Source organism: Gopherus evgoodei, chromosome 8, assembly GCF_007399415.2.
Source record: "Gopherus evgoodei ecotype Sinaloan lineage chromosome 8, rGopEvg1_v1.p, whole genome shotgun sequence".
Classification (NCBI taxonomy): domain Eukaryota; kingdom Metazoa; phylum Chordata; order Testudines; family Testudinidae; genus Gopherus; species Gopherus evgoodei.
This window is the reverse complement of record NC_044329.1, coordinates 54,412,120-54,432,800: the sequence shown is the minus strand read 5'-3', so window position 1 is coordinate 54,432,800 and position 20,681 is coordinate 54,412,120. Positions and strand designations below refer to the sequence as shown.

The window sequence follows — 20,681 nt, the reverse complement described above, 5'->3', positions numbered from 1 at the left end:
CGAAATGCGTGGCTTGAAGTATCTCGCCATAGGAGTCGCCCTTGATGAGGCAATCGTCCAGGTAGGGGAACAGCGTGACCCCGTGTTTATGGAGGTGAGCCACGACCACAGCTAGGATCTTGGAAAAAACTCTTGGAGCTGTGGAGAGTCTGAAAGGAAGAACTCTGTATTGAAAATGGTCCTGACCGATTGTGAATAGTACGAAGCGTCTGTGATCTCGATGAATTGATATATGAAAGTAAGCATCTTGTAGGTCGAGGGCTGTGAACCAGTCCTGTTGATCCAGTGCAGGTATTATTGTGCTCAGTGTGACCATCTTGAATCTTGGTGTCCTCACGAGTTTGTTCAGTTGGCATAGGTCTAGTATAGGCCTCCATCCCTCGGTCTTTTTCTGCGTTAGAAAGTAATGGAAGTAGAACCCTGTCCCTTGGTGTTGCGTTGGCACAGGTTCCACTGTGCCTAGTTTCAGAAGATGTGGCACTTCTGTGTGAAGTAATTGCTCGTGAGAAGGGTCCCTGAAGAGGGACGGGGAAGGGTAGGATATAAAAGGGATGGAGAAACCGGTCTGAACTATTTCGAGGACCCAGCGGTCCTGTGTAATCCGCTGCCAGGGATGTTGGAAATACTGGAGGCGGTGGCCAAATGGGCAAGTAAGCGGTGGAATCAAGGGGTGGTCGTGCAAGCCCTCGACCAACGTTTCAAAACTGTTGTTTATTGCCCGATGGACGGAAGGTGGTGGCTTGATTTTGTCTGCGCTTGGGGGGGTCTACTATGATTCCTAGTTGTGTCGTTTGGTCTAGGTTGAGGACAATAGCACTAATGTGTGTGTGGTCTTTGGTTGGGTTGGTATCATTGTCTCCTGGGAAGAGATGGGTGAATGCCCAGGGTGCGCAGTGTTGCTCTAGAAGCTTTCATGGTGTGGAGGAGTTCATCAGTATTTTTTTTTTGGAGAAGAGTTTGTCCTTATCAAAGGGGAGATCCTCCACTTTGGTCTGGAGTTCTTTAGGAATGCCAAACGCAGACAGCCATGAGCATCTGCGCATAACCACAGCAATTGCAGTGGTACAGGCTGCTGTGTCCGCCGTGTCTAGAGACGCCTGTAGGGCCGTTCTGGAAATCAGTTGTCCTTCAGTCAGGATTGATTTAAAGTCTGCTCTTCTGTCCTCGGGAATGTAGGAGGCAAATTTGAAAAGCTTATTGTAATTATCAAAATCACAACTGGCGAGGAGAGCAGAATAGTCTGCAATCCTGAATTGTAGTGTAGAAGATGTATAAACCTTGAGGCCCAGGACATCAAGGCGTCTAAGGTCCCTGTCTTGCAGGGTGGGTCGATATTGTGACTGTTTGGTCCTCTATGCAACTGCATCCATGACAAGAGAGTTCAGTGGTGGATGAGAAAATAGGAAATCTGCGTCCTTTGCAGGAACATAGTATTTACGTTCAGCCTTCTTGCAAGTTGGTACTAGAGAAGCTGGGGTTTGCCAGAGAGTGTCAGCTGGCTCCATGAGTGCTTCATTTATAGGGAGCACGATTTTCAAGGGCAGACGGTTGAAGGATTTTGAGGAGTTTGTGTTGCGTCTCTTGAACCTCTTCTAAGGGGATATCCTGACTAAGTGCCACCCTCCTAAAAAGTTCTTGCAGTCGTCCATGGTCTGTGGAGCTGAAGGGAGGAGGACTTCATCCGAGGCTAGTGGAGAGTTAGAGTTAGATGAGTCAGGATATGGTGCGTAGCTCCCAGTCTCAGGAGGGGGCTCGGGTACCCTAGAAGTGGATGGAGCAGGAGATTGAGGCACAGAGGGAGGATGATTGGTAGGAGGATGTTGCCACGGGTACCACTGAGGCCATGGCATACAGTAGGAGAACCCAGGAATGTGGGTGTCCCCGAGGCACTTCACACAGTGCGAGTGCCCATCTGACCATGGCATGAATTCCTGACAGGAGATGTATCTTTTAAATCCTGAAGCTCCTGGCATTATGAATTAGAGATGGGCTAGTAGAGTGTCTCAACGGGAGATGACCCTGAGGGGCTCTTTTATTTTTATTTTTTTTAAACTGCGTAACTAACTATACTAAAGGAAGGGAAACAACTGGGAAGTAATTAATAATTATTTCTATTTCCCATAGAGACTAGGGAAGAAAAAGGCAGCACTGCCCCGAGTCCCGTCTTTCAGCCGAGGACGGTTGAGAAGGAACTGAGGAGGGTGTCGGGGGCACGCGCTCAGGAAGATTCCAACTAGACGGGAGATACCATCTGAGTGTGTGTGCCCCAACCAGGCACTGCTACCGAAAATCTCCATCAACAGCGCCGGGAAGCACCGTCACCTAGAGTTGAGCACCCACAGAGACAGCACTCGAAGAAGAACAGAGAGGTCCTTTGGGCGGAGGAAACTAAGTGATTGGGCAACAAAATGGCAAATGAAATTTAATGTGGATAAATGTAAAGTAATGCACATTGGAAAAACTAACCCCAACTATACATGCAATATGATGGGGGCTAATTTAGCTACAACGAATCAGTAAAAAGATCTCCGAGTCATCGTGGATAGTTCTCTGAAGACATCTACGCAGTGTGCAGAGGCAGTCAAAAAAGCAACAGGATGTTAGGAATCAACATAAAAAGGGAACAGAGAATAAGACGGAGAATATATTATTGCTCTTATATAAAATCGATGTGGTCTCCTCATCTCAAAAAAGATATACGAGTACTAGAAAAGGTTCAGAGAAGGGCAACCAAAATGATTAGGGGTTTGGAATGGGTCCCATATGAGGAGAGATTAAAGAGGCTAGGACTTTTCAGCTTGGAAAAGAGGAGACTAAGGGGGGATATGATAGAGGTATATAAAATCATGAGTGATGTGGAGAAAGTAGATAAGGAAAAGTTATTTACTTATTCCTATAATACAAGAACTAGGGGCCACCAAATGAAATTAATGGACAGCAGGTTTAAAACAAATAAAAAGAAGTTCTTCTTCATCACAGCGCACAGTCGGAACTCCTTGCCTGAGGAGGTTGTGAAGGCTAGGACTATAACAGTGTTTAAAAGAGAACTGGATAAATTTATGGAGGTTAAGTCCATTAATGGCTATTAGCCAGGATGGGTAAGGAATGGTGTACCTAGCCTCTGTTTGTCGGAGGGTGGAGATGGATGGCAGGAGAGAGATCACTTGATCATTACCTGTTCCCTCTGAGGAACCTGGCACTGGCCACTGTCGGTAGACAGGATACTGGGCTAGATGGACCTTTGGTCTGACTCAGTATGACCATTCTTATATTCTTCTGTGCCCAGTATCAGTTTCTTGGCACCGACAGTGCCGAAGGGGCCCACTCTTTTGGCTGTTGACAAGGTTGGTGCAGTCGGTACTGGGAGCGTTTGCTCTTGAGTGGAGCGCCTTTTCTTGGCCAACTCCAAAGTCTGGGACATGGTTTCCCGTTTTTTTTGCTGTCTTCTTAGAGGGTAGATCAGGAACCTGTGCAGTGGAAGAAGGGCCGTTATCAGAAGCTGCTGATGGTGATTTCTGACCACATGAGGTGCATACCTCAGGTTCACATGCTTGCTGAAGAGACTTCTCCATGAGGAGAAGTTTCAGCTGGAGATCTCTTGCCTTTCTGGTGTGAGCTTTCAGATTGTGACAATGCGAGCACTTCTGCAGTAAATGTGCCTGTCTGAGACACCGGACACACAGCATGTCCATCTGAAAGAGGTATAGAAAGCCTGTAGGTAGGTAGGCATTTGAACCCTGGGGAGCCAGGCATGACCCTCAGGTAGCGTACTCTCCCTGTAAAAAATAAAGGGAAGGAGGTACGCTAACTGTGTTGTTGCAGAAGAATGGGAAACCTGCAACCCTATGAGGAAAATTTAAAATAAGTTTCTTTTTTTTTTTTCTTTTTTTTCCTTTTTTTTGGAGAGAGAAGAAGAAGAAAAAGACAAGGATAAAATAGGAAGGCTAACTATTCTGAGAACTAAAACTAAGGGAAAGTAAAGCTATTCCTAAGCTGTGAGGCGCTACTAAGTGCTCTGACTCGAGCCAAAGACGGTAGAGAAGGAACTGGGGTGGTGGGGTGGTTGCAAAGCACCAGTTAACTGCCTAAAGTGGCACAAGACGGGGATCATGCATGTGTGACCTAACCAGGCACTGCTACCTTAAATCTCCGGCTACAGGCACATGGGCACACTGACACCTAAAGTGAAGCACCCACAGGGACATCACTCGAACAAGAATCAATGGGTATCCATACAATCACAAAGGTTTTTGCATACTATTTTGATTGAAGGATCAGGGTCTTTGAATATACATTCTTTGGGGGAAGAAACTGTCTCTTCCTATGTATTTACACAATGTCCAGTACACTAAGGCCACAATTTGACTGGGGTATCTGTGCCCTGCAATAATACAAATAAAGTCATCAGAACATACTAATTTCAGTTCCTGTAACTGACTGCTTTAAAAGCCAATCTGAAATAAAGAACAGCCGTACCATTTAATTAACAGTTAAAAAGACGAGTGAGCACATCTCCCACACCAAAAAAAACCATTCAAAACAAAAACCATAACAGGAAAATAACATGTTTCAGTTAAGGAACTTGGATACCCAAATGTTTGACTTCATCCTAGCATAGGTGCTCCTTATTTAAAAATTAAATAAAATAGTTTTGAATCATTTATTTAAACCCTTGGGTAAAGCCTTTTTCAATTAAAGAATATGGCTCTTGGTATTTTCACTGTTTCAAATAGAGCTGTCATTGTGACCAAATACACCCCATATTCACACTGTACACACCATTATCATCATCTTTGTACAAAACACACTGTGTGGGCAGTGTTCCCGCTAATTTTTCTCACCCATGTGCAGAATGAATTTTGTTATATACCTCCATAATGGGGCACATAACAAAATTCATGTGGTGGTGATGGGGTCGAGGGTTCAGAGTGTGGGAGGGGGCTCAGGACTGGGGCAGAGGGTTGGGGTGGGGGTGAGGGTGAGGGCTCTGGCAAGAGATGCAGGCTCTGGGGCGGGGCCAGGGATAGGGTCTGGGGGAGGGCTCCGGCTGGGGGTGTAGGCTCTGGAGTGGAGCCAGGGATGAGGGATTTGGGGTGCAGGCTGCCCCAGGGCTACGGCAGAGAGAGAGAGAGAGAGAGAGAGGACTCCCCCCAGCTCTCTCTGCAGCAGCACCTGGGCTGGGGGGGGAGGGGCTCCTCTCCCCACTTCAGCAGATCCAGGGCCGGGATGTGGTTGGAGCCACAACAGACATGCTTCTCCCACAGCCACAGCTGGTATGTGCTGGGGCTGGGTTGGGGCCGAGAGACACACGCCTCTCCCACAAGCTGACACCTCAAGCCGGTTGTCATCCAAGTGGATGGGAAATCATCTATCAAGTGACCATTCTTTGGCAAAGAAGGGGAAAAGGAACAAACAGCAAGGAACCTCTTTCACCACCAGACTTCTTGTCTCCATCCTCATAGCGTGAATAAACTTTAACTTGGGGTAACTCTCAGGAAAATGCATTTCAAAGGGTGACTGAGCTATAAAAGTGAGTGGCAAAAACACCCCAAGTGATCTTCCCTTATCGATATCTTGCTCTTTTATCTAAATAGATAAAAGAAAGAGACTCGGGACTTTTGCAGCAGATCCTGGCCTGACAATTTGGTGAGCAATGTTAATGGGAACATGTAGTAAGGAACTTCACCTTGAACCAAGTCTAATTTGTTAAACTTTAGTACTAGGAAGCATTTTATTGTTGTATCTCGTGTAACCATTTCTGACTTTAATGACTTAGATTGTAAGTGAACACAAGTATATCTCCTTGTAGTTAAATAAACTTGTTAAATCAAAGCTAATTCAGTGTTGTGAACTGTGTGGGTAACTCTGTTTAAGGTAGTTGTATACTGACCCATTAGAGGGCCAATGCACCTAAAGGAATGCTCTAAGGAATACCTGCAAGGCCTTGAGTAATGGCTATGTGCACAGAAAAGGAGTTTGCTTGCACACACAATATTCTCTGCATATGCCCTGAAAATTGTTTGATATAGAGCTCGCTTTCCTTTAATGCCTTTGAACTCTATTTTTCAAATCACACTAATTCCTATATGTTTTGGCTTTGAAAAAAAAAAATCTACAAGAAAAGGAGTGTTAAAATCAAATCCAATTAAGAACAATAATGTTTAATGGTGGGTTTACTAAGCCGGTAACCTTGTTTCTCCCTACTTCTTTCCTTATTTTTACATCAATTTAATTTCATAAACAGCAATAAACACATCTTTAGTGTGATGGCTACATTATTTGAGTGACTGAAGTCCCTTACTCCTACAGTCCTATGCCTGATAACACCAACTCAGAAATGAATATACCCTGTTGCATCTTTATATTTAAATTTTTAATGCATTAACATATTTCTTCTTAAAAAACTTTTTAGTGAGGGCTTCTCAGCCAGACAATGCTTTAAAACAGTGTTTCTCTACCTTTTTGATACCAGGGACTGGAATGCTGCCTTCCTAAACTGTCCAGAGATCCCAGGGGCTGGTGCCGGTCCACTGACTGGTCGTTGAGAAATGCTGCTTTAAAAGATTTACAAATTCCTCAACATCATGTGTATTAAAATTTTTCTTTGCATTTCAGCAGTTTCCTCTTTTTCAGATAATTGAACATTTTTATCTGATCTTTTGCTTTAGATTTAACTGCAAGTTTCTGAAAATAAAAATAATCCTTGCTATAACACTATTATTGCAAAGGTTAAATTAATTTTTGGGGATTGCATAAATAAAGTTTCATTTAAAAAATTTGATAAACTGTCCTATTAATAGCAATTTTTTATTTTATTTGTTTATTTATTAAGATATGATTTGCAGTTTAAGAGAGAAACAGACCTTGGGTCATTGTGGCTGGAATAATTTGGTGCCTACATCTATTCATTTTTTTAAATTTCCTTGCCCTGCTTTTTTTCTCTTTTCTTTTTACGATGTATAAAGACATTAAAAGGGATTTCCCCTCTTTTTTCTGCATTAGAAGTTCAGATTTTGTCTACTCTGTATTTTCTGGAACAATCTATGGATAACTGGACAACCAGTAGGATCATGACACCACAAGTACCAAAGTAGTGAAGCTTGATTAACTGAAAAGGGATTTTTAGTCACAATACTTATTATAATTGCTGTGTGTGTTTGATATACCTCAAACACTTGAACAAATATGAAAAATTTCTTTATGAAAGATTCAAATTTACAACCCTTCAATTAAGGCATGAGAAAGCTTCAACTCTAGTTGTCTAGTCCTCCAAAGAGATCGCAAAAACACATAAAGGAAGAAACAAGACTTTGTATGCCTTAGATATCTAAGATAAATCATTTAAAATTTTTTAAACAGGCCACGTTTATACATCCTAAAGCAGTAAAAAAAAAAAAGGGCACAAAACCCAACCTCCCTGCTACTGCACATCACCTTCAAATGTTGATTTTTAAACTTTTTGTGCAAAACACTCCAACAGAAAACCAACCTCCTCTCCCCTGCTCAAAAAAATAAAATGCCCCAAAACCAAAAAAAAAAGCATAAGCAGAAAATATTTATCTCACATCTGCACTCCTTTGCACTCTGCTCAAAAGGAGCTCAGCTAGAAAACAAACTCACTTTAACTTATTAAACTTTATATCGCTATCCAAGTTTTCTTTAAATACCCTAAATACACCATTTGACTCTATCAACTCAACAGGAAACCCACTTCAGCCATTCAATACTTCCTGTAAAATACCATCTTCTTAAATTCTTCCTTTATGTGTCCTCAATATTTGGTCTTTCCAATGACCTCAAATGGACCCTTCTGGCAAAATTTTATAATTGTTGTTAGCTTCTTCAAATACTTCATCTGAAAAATCTTTAAACATCCTTGCATCTATGCAACATACTGTGCTTGATACTAGTCAACATCCCATTAGCTTTCTTTACTGCTAATAACTACTAGGCTCAGAATTTAAATTTGACTTGTGCAGGCTTTTAAAAAACTGGGCTTCTGTACTTATTTGCTACTTTGTAATGCAGAAAGAAGGCCTGAAAGATTTTCAACCTTCAAAATATCAGGAATGGAAAGTTTGGTGTTCACTGATTTGGCTGGATAACCTCAGAGATCTCAGGGTTGTTTACTGTGAGCTCTAACACCTTGACTGAAAGTATGAGGTGCTGAATCTTTAATACAGGCTTTCTATATCCAGATGTTCATCACATAAGTTAAGTGGGTATTAATAAAAAAAAACATACAAACAAACCCGACAGTTTAAAAACATATCCGGAGTAAGATTTTCCCCCTTTTTTGACTCCTATGATGTCATCATTATTCTAGTGCTCCAATCACCATAGACGGTCTCTAGCCTAGAGGGCACTTGAATTTTTACCCTAAAACACAAGTGGAAAGAGATCCCTTTCTCAGGAAAAACATTTCAGCCTTCTTTAGATATCATGAAGAAAAAAAGGACAAGCCCCATTTTTCTTTGGGGATCCTCTTGAACTGTTGGGCCGGATTCTCAGTTGCTGTAAACTAAACAGCTCTACTGAAGTTCGGGATGGAGCCAATTTACCCCTGCTGAGTCTGTTATTAAAATCAGAACTTTTCCCTAAAATATTTTAAATAATTCAAGGCTACTTAAATTTTACTTATCTTGCACACTGTTTATACTCAAGCGCATCATTTTACCAAGAGATTTACCATGGGTCAAATTCATAATTTATGTAACTCCATTGACTAAGAGCAACAATAAATCTGGTCCATCATATTTCATATTCTACTTAAGTTTATAAGACCGCTATATCACTAAGTTCTAAAACCACCTATTCTGGCATCTGTAAATTTTAATGCATATATTTGACAGCTTTGTCAAAATCATTAATAAAAGAGCACTAGTCCAATGCAAGTATCCTATGGGATAAGGCTACTCACCAACTTCTCAGAAACCAAGCTCCCAAAGTGATTCAGCTCTATCCTATCACAAGGACACCATAATGGGTTTTAGAATTTATTTTTTAGTTGGAATACCAACTAAATTACAGATGGTCGCCTAACAAAAACAAAAGTCTAGAATAAAGAGTACCAACATCAAGAAGACAGAATGTCTACCATCTACTGCTCCCAATACTACTGTCAAAATGAGAAGGACAATGTGTTATATTGTCCATGAGATAAAACATACACACAACACATTGGATAGTGACTGTATGCCCTGGATTTGTAGTAACAACCTAAAAATGAAACTTGTGTATTCACAGCCCTCAGTTGTTTCCTCAATTTATGCCCTTGCCATAAGCTCAGTTAACTTATATGTAGCTTTATGCAATACCAAGCATGAGACCGAGGTTTAGGAGAAAAGAAACTCATTTATTTGCATGTTCAGAGGTGACTTTTTATCTTCCTGTTTCTAGGCCCTAGATTTGATTTCCCAAAGCAATTTGCTTGTGACTTAGAAGAATTCCAAACACCTGAACAGTGTACTCCAGGGGGCTGCATCACACAGCAGTTCTGTGCAGTTCTCTCCTACTGGATAGGGTCCCAAAAATAGAAAGTCAATGTATGTACTGTAGCCTATCTACACACACCACTTATTTATAAAAATATAATCTCATTTGGAATCCAAGTATTTCAGGAGTGTAACTTAATAGGAAAATTCGTTAAAATGTTGATACTATGATACATATTTTTATTTCAACATAAACCTGAAAAGACACTGTTCTTATGAATAGATACTTTCTTGAATTAGTTCAGCTGAAGTTAAAGATCTTTCTCTGACACTGCAGCAGTACAGCTTCTGCCACCATAAGGATAAGGATTGGAGTTATACTTGAGAAACTGGAACACATTGGAGTAAAGACTGTTGTCTTTGTTTAAGGCAGAAATATACAGACACTAATGATTCTAAAATTTTTACCACTTTCCTCCAGGAGGAAAGATCAAAGGAATTAGTCTGAAATTAGAAATGGATTTGGGCTCAAAAGAATTTCTGCAAGACTAGATGGACTATAAACATATTATAGTATTGTTTGAATTTTAATGGATAAAAGCTATGTTTCTTATTGACTAGTTGAACCATTTGGATTTCACACTCAAGCATAGACTCCCATAGGTACACATCTAGGACTTCACCCCTAAAAAAAAACAAAGCCCGCAAAACACATCAGTGACCACTGACTATAGTAAATGCGTGAGTGGGCAAGTGGACCAAACAGACAAATATAACACAAGTCACATGGGGGAAAGGAGCAGAAAGAGACAGAGGAAAGTGAAAATTTTAAATTGTCCTTCTCAAAATGTGCCAGCTCCCTTTCAATAGCAACAGAAGTGACAGCAACTTTTAATGCAACCTTTATTTTATAAGATAATTTGAAAATTACATAGCTAAAACCTAAACCTGAGAGATGCTGAACAACTGCAATGCCTGAAGAAGTCAATGAAGGTCAGATGAATACAGATGCTGGCGCACAAAATGCTACTTAAAAGGGTAGCCTGTTTCCTGGATAATAGGAGGAGGGGAAAAGGATCTAAGGACTAGTCTTCACTATAGTGCTACATTGGTGCAGCTGCATTGATGCCTGTGTGGACAGTGCTTAGGTCAATGTAACTTGTATCACTTGGGGGTGGGGTGCAGGTGGGGTTTTTCACACACCTGAGAGACATAAGTTGCATTGACTTAAGGCAGTAGGGAAGACAAGCCCTAAATGATGCAGGAAAGTTTAGAAACAAAAATTGGTAGAAAATTTTAACAATGAACTGTCTCCTATTATTTTGAATATATATTTTTTTTAATCTTTTTTTTTTTTTTTAATCACCACATATCCCACTAGGAGCTATTTCTCCCAGTAGAAGGATAAAGCTTAAACTCCCTTATCCTCCAAAATTGTTTTCAAAACCTGGAATTCAAAATAATGAGCAATACCCTATTAAGCTATAAGACACCAACTAACAGACTCGTTTCTCAAGTAGTTTAATGGGTGAAGCCTGCACCTGAAACTTGCATCAATAATTTACTAATGCACACTCATTATGTGCTTATCTGAAACATGTGATCATTACCACTTTCTCCAGTAAGAAAACTTACCAGATAGAGGTTTTCTTTTCTACAATTTAAATTTGTGTTGTTAATTCAGTATTACATTTTAAATAATGATCAGTGCCAGAAGGCAGAAAGTTTTAATTTGGCATGATTTGAACAAAGGATTTGCTTGGAAAAATATCTGGCAAGAAAGTGGTAAAACAATTATTGTTTGGATGCATCACTGAATAGGTTTAAAAACAATCATCTAATAATGATCTCTCAAGCTGTAGTTCAGGTCATGCCATTTATTCTGCCACTTTTCACACACAGTCCCCCCACTGCACATTCCTGCCTATCTTTGTTCTAAAATGTTATTACGATTTTATAATAGTCCTGATGGTACACACCTTTGAGTCAACTGTACTAAAACACATTTTTCCTAGCACAGCTAAATTTTAAAAATGTCTCACCTATTGAAATTCCACTAGAAAGGGTGGAGCTCTCTGCCTGCCCTCTGGATGGGGCATGAGGTTCCATGACACTGTCGTCCAACAGGTGCCTTGGTCCTGCGTTGGGGAATGTTGCACTTTTAAACTCTGCTGTATTCATTTTGTGTATGAAACTGGAACAAATGAGGATACAAATATTCTTAATACATTTCAACAGCCACTGCTCCAAGGTATTAAAGAATAATACATAGTTTGCTGTGCACCCCTTGATCATTTAATGGGCTCATTGACAAAGCTCTAGTGGTATAACTCGCATGGGTTATTAGTACCAAAACTGCTCAATGCCCCTGAGGACCGAGGGATGACTGTTCCTTGAAATAACATTTATCCGAATGAAAATGCAAGTGCGTTAATTTAATTATAAGAACTTTGAAAATTAACTGTATTTTATATGCTAGGGACAAAATGAAGTCACTTTAGCCTCATACTTGCACAGATAAATGTCACATTTTTACTGCAGTTTATAAAGCTTTCACATGAAAGATGAATTAGAGAATAATCTCTAGAACGTGCTCCTTGAGGTGACAAGGGAACTGAGGAGACACTGACATAGTTTTTGGGTATACTACCAAAAGAAGGGTAAGGAGCATTGCTCAGCCATGGAACAGATTTAATTATAGCTTAAAAGGAAGTTGACTGTCTGCCTCAGCAAAAGGTAAGCGGCATGTGAGATATGAAGCTGGTCTAGAAGTTTTTCTGCATGGGTTTTTAAGAGTAGCTAATATGAAAGAGCAAATAAAAACTCCATGATTTTTACTGGACTTTCAAATAAAAAAATCAAATGCTTTATGAAGGAAAAATGAATCTGTTTCTCTAAAAGAATGATGTAAACAGGCCCAAAGGTCAGAGTGTCAGTGATGCAATTGGACCATATCTAGCTCAGGGTGGAGCAGAAGGGGGTAACACCACATTGGAAAGTCAAAACTCAATAGGTATCTTCATGGAAAATGCCTCTATTAAAAAAAAATCAATGTTTTAATTACAGAGACTGACTAGAGACCATAGCAAAGGGTACACTGGGAAACAGAAGTCAAAACTGAGAAACTTTATGCTGACATGGGACAAATGTTACTGATTAATGGGCTGCAGTACCAGGTGAGCTCCTTCAATAGTCAATCACAGCTCATCAAAGCACTGAGGAGAGCAAACCAACACCAGTTGATTCTGACAGCTAGCACTTCTGAGTTCCTGCCAGCTCTTCCCACAGATGCAAGAGCTAGTGTGTAGGAATGCACTGAGACTGGTATTCTCACTGTAGCATAAAATTCCTTACCTGTATAACTACTGTTCTCTAAAAGTAACATTCTACACAGTTCCATATTTAAAATTCATGCGGAATTCAGAACTGCCTAAGGATACAGAAAAGTACAGATCCTGTCCCATACAACTCTACACAGAAGTCTTGAGCTATAATGGGTACATGAACGCATAGTACCTAACTTCTCATTATAAGCCTCTGTTAGAACTACTGCCATGAATCTCAGAAGCTAACAAGACAAATCTCAGCTCTTCAATAACCATGAATACACAAAACTGTTTGAAGAAAAAATGAAATTAGCAGTTTATCATTTCTCCGTAGGTAAATATTGCTATTGCTAGAGACTACCGAGCTAGAAGTAGTTCTGGAAACAGTCAATCATTTGGGATAAATTTCCAGCGCAGCGCAGAGATTTGGCTCTGTGACTAGAGTTGCCATTAATGAGAGTCTTGGAGATACAGTGCTGCGTACCAATATTTGGTAAAGTATATATATAATAAATTCTATTTGGTTCCTTTAGAGTTCTGTTAGGACAGAAGAAATCTGAGAATGGCTAACACAACTTTTAAATCGACAGTCCCACTAAAGTGTGTTTGCCAGTTACAAAATTAAGGAGCACAAAAGTCCAGAACAAAAAGTTTTTTCTCTCCCCATTCTTTTGGGATAGAGTGGACTTCATTGCATGTATAGGATGTTTTTCTTCTTTAAACAGCAATTGTAGAGGTTAAATTTCATGCGAGCAAGTTTACAGAGAAATAATTCAACATGTCTCACGTACAATTGGAGATAATTAGTTCATCTCAAAACAATAAAAGCTGGATGCACTTTATTATGGCCTCAATTCCTTTCAGGTGTAATTTATGGAAGGCATAAGGGAAAGGAGAGAATATTAGAAGGATAACTGATTAAAAAGGAACTAAACACCACTTGCTTAAAAAACTATTAAAAATCTACTACTTGAAGTACCATACTAAATGAGCAACCTTGTGAGACAGAATTATTTTAGCTTCACATAGAGAAAGGTGCTCTGGTTCTAAGCAATCATATTGTACCTGGCAGATTTGGAATCTCATGGGATCTGCTCTTGCAAATTCAAAAAATAAAGGAAACCCAGATTGCTGCAGGTAACAAGAAGCAATCCATGCAAGTTCTTAAATCACATAAGTATCAGGATCTTTTTTATTTTTACTTAAAAAGCAATTTTATGTTAAGTGTGCAATGAGGAAATCCAGGTCAGGTACTCTGAGGAAAATCTGGTTCATCATTTCCTGAGTCAGGCTCATTCACAGAAGGAGAGCTGTAAGGATTGCAACTTTTCAGAGGTAAGCAGTAAGACATCATAATGCAAGTTAAAAAAAATGACTAACTAATGGACAAACCCTGTTTCTTGCATAAATTCCTTCCAGAATATGAGCTGTGTTTTGTGGTCTTTAAATAGAAAGATTGCTAATTAAATACTTCGATTTTTAAAGCAAAAGCTTTTGTTGTCAGAAGACGGTCCAATATGTAAATGCTCAAACTTGTAAAAGTAAATAAAATGCTGACTTGTATCCCAAGCTGTGACATTTCCTATGCCCGTGTGGTATCAGGTTCCTAGGTGATGGAGGAGTTGGTGGGAGCAATGCTCCTTCAGCTGCAACATTTTTCCGTGCACTTTGTGGAGATGCTCCTACTTCAGAGCCTGTGAGCAAAGGAAAAATAGGAAATTCCAACTGAGAATGAGAAATACCAATATGACTACTTCAAATGCTATTCATCAGCCCTCCAAAATAATACAAGGTTCATATCTTTCTAAAAATTGTACAAGATTCTTACTGAGAAAATACTGCAGGATCTTGCTAATGTACAAAATTAAAATTCAGTTTAAGAGGAGCTGACAATTATTGTTAAAAAAGCAATAAGAATATAAACATTTGAGTCTTTTAAAAAAGTCAAACCATTATACTATACATTCCCATTAGACAAGTAATGTGTCTTTTGGTATACTCTGATACAAAGGAAGCATCTAAAAATAATAAGGAAAAGGTTTCTTTTTATCTTAACCTTTTCGTCTTTATAACATAGTTTTACCATTAAATAGTTATTCCTCCTAACATCATTGTGAAATAAAAAGGCTTTTTCTCCATGTCACAGGGAGAGAAGCAATCATAAATTTTATTATTTGATGTTATTTTAAAATAGTATTTATTCTTATTAAAATAATAAATATGTTAAAAAACCTGGAGCATTACAAAGGCAAAGCAGAGCCAGGTCAAATCTGTGGGAATGGAGAAGCTGGCTGGAAAGGAATTGATGGGTATGTCTGCACTGCAATTAAAAACCTGCCCCTGGGCCATGCCAGCTTCCTCAGGTTCGCAGGGCTTGTGCTGCAGGGCTGTTTAATTGAGGTACAGACATTCAGGCTCGGGTCTGGGACCCTCCCACCTTGCAGGGTCCTACAGCCAGGACTGCAGCTCAAGCCTGAATGTCTACACAACTCATTAGCTCAAGCCCTGCAGCTCAAGCGCCGTGAGCATAAGCCAGCTGCAGGTTTTTAATTGCAGGGTAGACATACTGTATAGCACATTTACATATTGTTTGTTCTTTAGATAGTTGTCTTAAAGCCACAAATAAAACAGGAGAAGCAGATTCAACTTTAGCTTACTAGCAGGGCTGACTCCAAGTTTTTTGCCGCTCCAAGCAAAAAACATTTCCTGTGTCCCCCTAGCCCCACCCCAACTCCACCCCTTCCCCACCCCAGTCCAACCCCTTCCCCAAATCCCTGGCCCCACCTCCTCCATCAGCTCCCTGGGAGGGAGCGGGAAGAAGCGGAGTGGCAGCGCACTCGGGGGAAGAGGCGGAGGTGAGCTGGGGGGGGAGTGGTTCCTCTGTCCCCTCCCCCCCAGGTTACTTCCTGTGGCCCTCCCCGCGCCCCACACCGCTGCAGCTCACTTCCACTCCGCCTGCTCCCAAGTGCACTGCTGCCGCTTCACTTCTCCCCCCTCCCTCCCAGGCCTGCCACAAAACAGCTGATATGCACGGAGGGAGCGGGGGAGAAGCAGAGCAGCGGCACGCTCAGGGGAGCACGCGGCAGTGGAGCGGAGGAGCAGTTCCTCCCCCCCACCAGGGTTACTTCCTGTGACCCTCCCTGCGCGCCCCCACCACCACAGCTGACCTCTGCTCAGGGCCAGCTCCTGACTTCTTGCGCCCCAAGCAAAAAAAAAAAGAAGAGCCAGAGTGCTGCTCCAAGCACATGCTTGGAGCGCTGGTGCCTAGAGCCAGCCTTGCTTACTAGGTAGCCTAACTGGTTTTGGATGCAATGGTCCCCAATCTGATTTCTTGGTAGATAAGATTCCTTACAAAATATTAACTTTGCTATTTCATTGCACAAATATCAGGAAATTCAGATTCAAGATTCCAATCAGCATCTTAATTCTGTTCCTTTGCTTGTATACACTAAAATAGCGTCTGGGGAAGATCATGTCAACTGAGGTTGAGATGGAAATAGGAGACAGACTTGTTGAAAATCTCTGGGTAAGGATAAAAGGGGTAAAAAACAAGGGTGATGTCGTGGTAGGGGGTCTACTACAGAGCACCTAAGCAGGGAGAAGAGGTGGATGAGGCTTTTTTTTTTTTTAAGCAACTAACAAGATCATCCAAAGCTTAGGACTTGGTGGTGATGAGGGACTTCAGTTACCCAGACATCTGTTGGGAAAACAACAAAGCAGGGCATAGATTATCCAACAAGTTCTTGGAATGTATTGGAGACAGGTTTTTTTTTGTTTTTTTTAATTTCAGAAGGTGGAGAAATCTACTAGAGAAGAGGCTGTTCTAGATTTGATTTTGACAAATAGGGAGGAACTGGTTGAGAATTTCAGAGTGGAAGGCAGCTTAGGTGAATGTGACCATGAAATGGTAGAGTTCATGATTCTAAGGAATGGCAGGAGGGAAAACAGCACAATAAAGATAATGGATTTCAAGAAGGCAGATTTCAGCAAACTTGGGGAGTTGGTAGGTAAGATCCCACGGGAAGCAAGTCTAAGGGGAGAAACAGTTCAAGAGAGCTCCCAGATTTTTCAAAGAGATATTCTATTAGGACACAAAAGCAAACTATTCCACTGCATAGGAAAGATAGGAAGCATGGCAAAAGACCATCCTGGCTTAACCGGGAGATCTTCAGTGATCTGAAACTCAAAAAAAAGAGTCCTACAAAAAGCAGAAACTAGGTCAAATTACAAAGGATGAATATAAACAAATGACACAAGAATGTAGGGACAAAATTCGAAAGACCAAGGCACAAAATGAGATTAAAATAGCTAGAGACATAAAGGGTAACAAGAAAATATTCTACAAATACATTAGAAGCAAGAGGAAGACCAAGAACAGGATAGGCCCGTTAGTCAATCAGTGGGGAAAAAAGCAACAGAAAATGTAGAAATGGCAGAAGTGCTAGATAACGTTTTTGTTTAGTTTTTCACCAAACAAGTTAGTAATTATTGGATGTCTAACATAGTGAATGCCAGTGAAAATGAGGTAGGATCAGAGGCTAACATAGGGAACGAAAAGATTAAAAACTACTTCTATAAATTAGATGTCTTCAAGCCACCAGGGCCTGACGAAATACATCCTAGAATACTCAAAGAGATGACTGAGGAGATATCTGAGCCATTAGTGATTATCTAATAAAAGGCACAGAAAATGGGAGAGATTCCAGAGGACTGGAAAAGGGCAAATATAGTGCCCATCTATAAGAAAGGGAAATAACAACAACTCAGGGAATTACAGACCAGTCAGCTTAACTTCTATACTCAGAAACATAATGAAAAAAATAATTAAAAAATCAATTTGCAAACACCTAGAAGAAAATAAGGTGATAAGTAACAGCCAGAACAAATTGTGTCAAACCAACCTAATAGCTTTCTTTGGCAGGGTAATAAGCCTTGTGGATGGGGGGAAGCGGTAGACACAGTATATCTTGACTTCACTAAGGTTTCTGATACTGTCTTCTATGACCTTCCGATAAACAAACTAGGGAAATACAACCTAGATGGAGATAGGTTTCAGAGGGATAGCCATGTTAGTCTGTATCAGCAAAAACAATGAGGAATCCTTGTGGCACCTTAGAGCACAGGTGGGCAAACTATGGCCCGCAGGCCACATCCAGCCTGCGGGACCGTTCTCCCCGGCTCCTGAGCTCCTGGCCCGGGAGGCTAGCTCCCGGCCCCTCCCCTGCTGTTCCCCCTCCCCTGCAGCCTCGGCTTACTGCGCCACTGGTGCAATACTCTGGGTGCAAGCTCCTGGGGCAGCACAGCTGCAGAGCTCGGCCTGACCCAGTGTTCTGTGCAGCGTGGTGCATGGCTGGCTCCAGTTGTGAGGCGCGGCTGCCTGTCATGGTGCTCCAGGCAGCGCAGTAAGGGGGCAGGGAGTGGGAGGGGGTGAGCTGGATAGAGGGCAGGGGAGTTTGGAGGGTGGTCAGGGGTGTTGATAGGGGTCGGGGCGGTCAGAGTACAAGAAACAAGAGGGTTGAATGGGAGCAGGGGTTCCGGGGGCAGTCAGGGAGAAGGGGTGGTTGGATGAGGCAGAGGTTCCAGGTGGGGGCAGTCAGGAAGGAGAAGAGGGGTTGGATGTGGAGATAGGAGGCAGTCAGGAGTGGGGATTCCGGGGGCGGGCAGGGAGGCTGGATGGGGCAGGAGTTCCAGGGGAGCAGTCAGGAATGAAAGGAGGGGTTGCATGGGGCAGCTGGGGGCAGTCAGGGGTGGGGGTTCCGGCGGTGGTCTGGGGCTAGGGAGAAGGGGTGGTTGGATGGGGCAGGTGTCCCTGGGTGGCAGTCAGGAAGGAGAGGGGGTTCATAGAATAGAATATAGAATATCAGGGATAGAAGGGACCTCAGGAGATCATCTAGTCCAACCCCCTGCTCAAAGCAGGGCAAATTCCCAGTGTTTTTTTTTTTTTTAAACCCAGTTCCCTAAATAGCCCCCTCAAGGACTGAACTCACAACCTTGGGTTTAGCAGGCCAATGCTCAAACTACTCAGCTATCCCTCCCCAAAGGGTGCTGGATGAGGCAGTGGGAAGTTAGGGGCAGGGGGTCCGGGGGCGGTCAGGGAGAAGGTGTGGTTGGATGGAACAGGGGTCAGTTAGGGGCGGAGGGTCCGGAGGCAGTCGGGGGGTGGATGGGGCAGGAGTCCCAGGGGGCTGTCAGGGGGTAAGAAGCAGGAGGGGATAGGGGGTGGGGGCCAGGCCACGCCTGCCTCTTTCGGGAGGCACTGCCTCCCCTAACCGGCCCGCTATACAATTTCTGAAACCCAATGCAGCCCTCAGGCCAAAAAAGTTTGCCTGCCCCTGCCTTAGAGACTAACAAATTTATTTAGGTATAAGCTTTCGTGGGCTATAACCCACTTCATCAGATGCATGGAGTGAAAAATACAGTAGGCAGGTATAAATATACAGCACATGAAAAGATGGAGTTGCCTTACCAAGTGGGGGATCTACTATAAAGTGGGTCCTTTTCTGGTTGGAAAAACATTCCCAGAGAGTAGTTATCAGTGGTTCACAGTAAAGCTGGAAGGGAATATCAAGGGGGGTCCTGCAGGGATCAGTTCTGGGCCCAGTTATGTTCAATATCTCCGTCAATGATTTAGATAATGGCATAGAGAGTACACTTACAAAGTTTGCGGACGATGCCAAGCTTGGAGGGTTGCAAGTATTTTGAAGGATGGGATTAAAATTCTAAATAATCTAGACAAACTAGAAAAATGGTCGGAAGTAAATAAGATGAAATTCAGCAAGGATGAACGCAAATTACTCTACTTAGGAAGAAACCATCAGTTGCATACATACAAAATGGAAATGACTGCTTATGAAAGAGTACTGCAGAAAGGGATCTGGGGTCACAGTTCGGGCCCTTCAAAATTCACAGCTGTGAAAAATGTGTTACAGATCGTGAAATCTGGTCTCCCCTGTGAAATCTAGTCTTGTGTGTACTTTTACCCTATACTATACAGATTTCACAGGGAAGATCAGCATTTCTCAAACAGGAGGTCCTGACCCAAAACAGGGCTGTGTGGGGCAGGGGTTTGCAAGGTTATTGTAGCGGCGTCATGGTATAGCACAGAAGTGTGGGTGGCAGTCTTCAGAGCTTGGTGGCTGGAAAACTGTGGCTTGATTTCTAAAATTCTATGACTGTCAAATTGACCAACATGGACCGCGAATTTGGTAGAGCCCTAGTCTTAGTGGATCACGAGCTAAATATGAGTGAACAACGTAACACTATTGAAAAGAAAAATAATAATATTTAATTCCAGAATGAATTAGCAGGAGTGTTGTAACAGGACATGAAAAGTAATTCTTTTGCACTGATACGGCCTCAACTGGAACACTCTGTCCAGTTCTGGGCACCACATTTCAGGAAAGATCTGGACAAATTGGAAAAAGTCCAGAGAAGAGCAACAAAAATGATTAACAGTCTGGAAAACATGACCTATAAGGGAAGATGAAAAAAAATGGGTTTATTTAGTCTGGAGAAGAGAAGACTGGCGGGGGACATAACAATTTTCAAGTATAAAAAAGACTGTTACAAGGAGGAGGGAGAAAAATTGTTTTCCTTAACCTCTGAGGACAGGACAAGAAGCAACGGACTTAAATTGCAGCAAGGGCAGTTTAGATTGGATATTAGGAAAAACTTCCTTACTCTCAGGGTAGTTAAGCATTGGAATACATTGCCTAGGGAGGCTGTGAAAACTCTATAATTGGAGATTTTTAAGAGCAGGTTAGAAAAACACCTGTCAGGGATGGTCTAGATAATATTTAGTCCTGCCATGAGTTCAGGGGACTGGACTAGATGACCTCTCAAGGTCCCTTCTAGCCCTACAATACTATGATTACCCAAATACAATTTTTGTAATGTATCCTGTAACCTTAGAGACACATAT

At 41.8% G+C, this 20,681-nt stretch overlaps 1 protein-coding gene across 6 annotated transcripts in view; it reads right to left on the bottom strand.

Annotated features, from left to right (window-relative positions):
• RALGPS2 (Ral GEF with PH domain and SH3 binding motif 2) overlaps positions 1 to 20,681 on the bottom strand; it is a 281,794-nt gene that overhangs the window by 54,530 nt on the left and 206,583 nt on the right. For all 6 annotated transcript variants that reach the window (XM_030571858.1, XM_030571857.1, XM_030571855.1 and 3 more), the window contains 2 exons: positions 14,319 to 14,454; positions 11,477 to 11,628 (listed from right to left, as the gene is read on the bottom strand). In XM_030571858.1, coding sequence (XP_030427718.1) covers positions 11,477 to 11,628; positions 14,319 to 14,454 — 288 coding nt within the window. The remainder of the gene's footprint in view (positions 1 to 11,476; positions 11,629 to 14,318; positions 14,455 to 20,681) is intronic.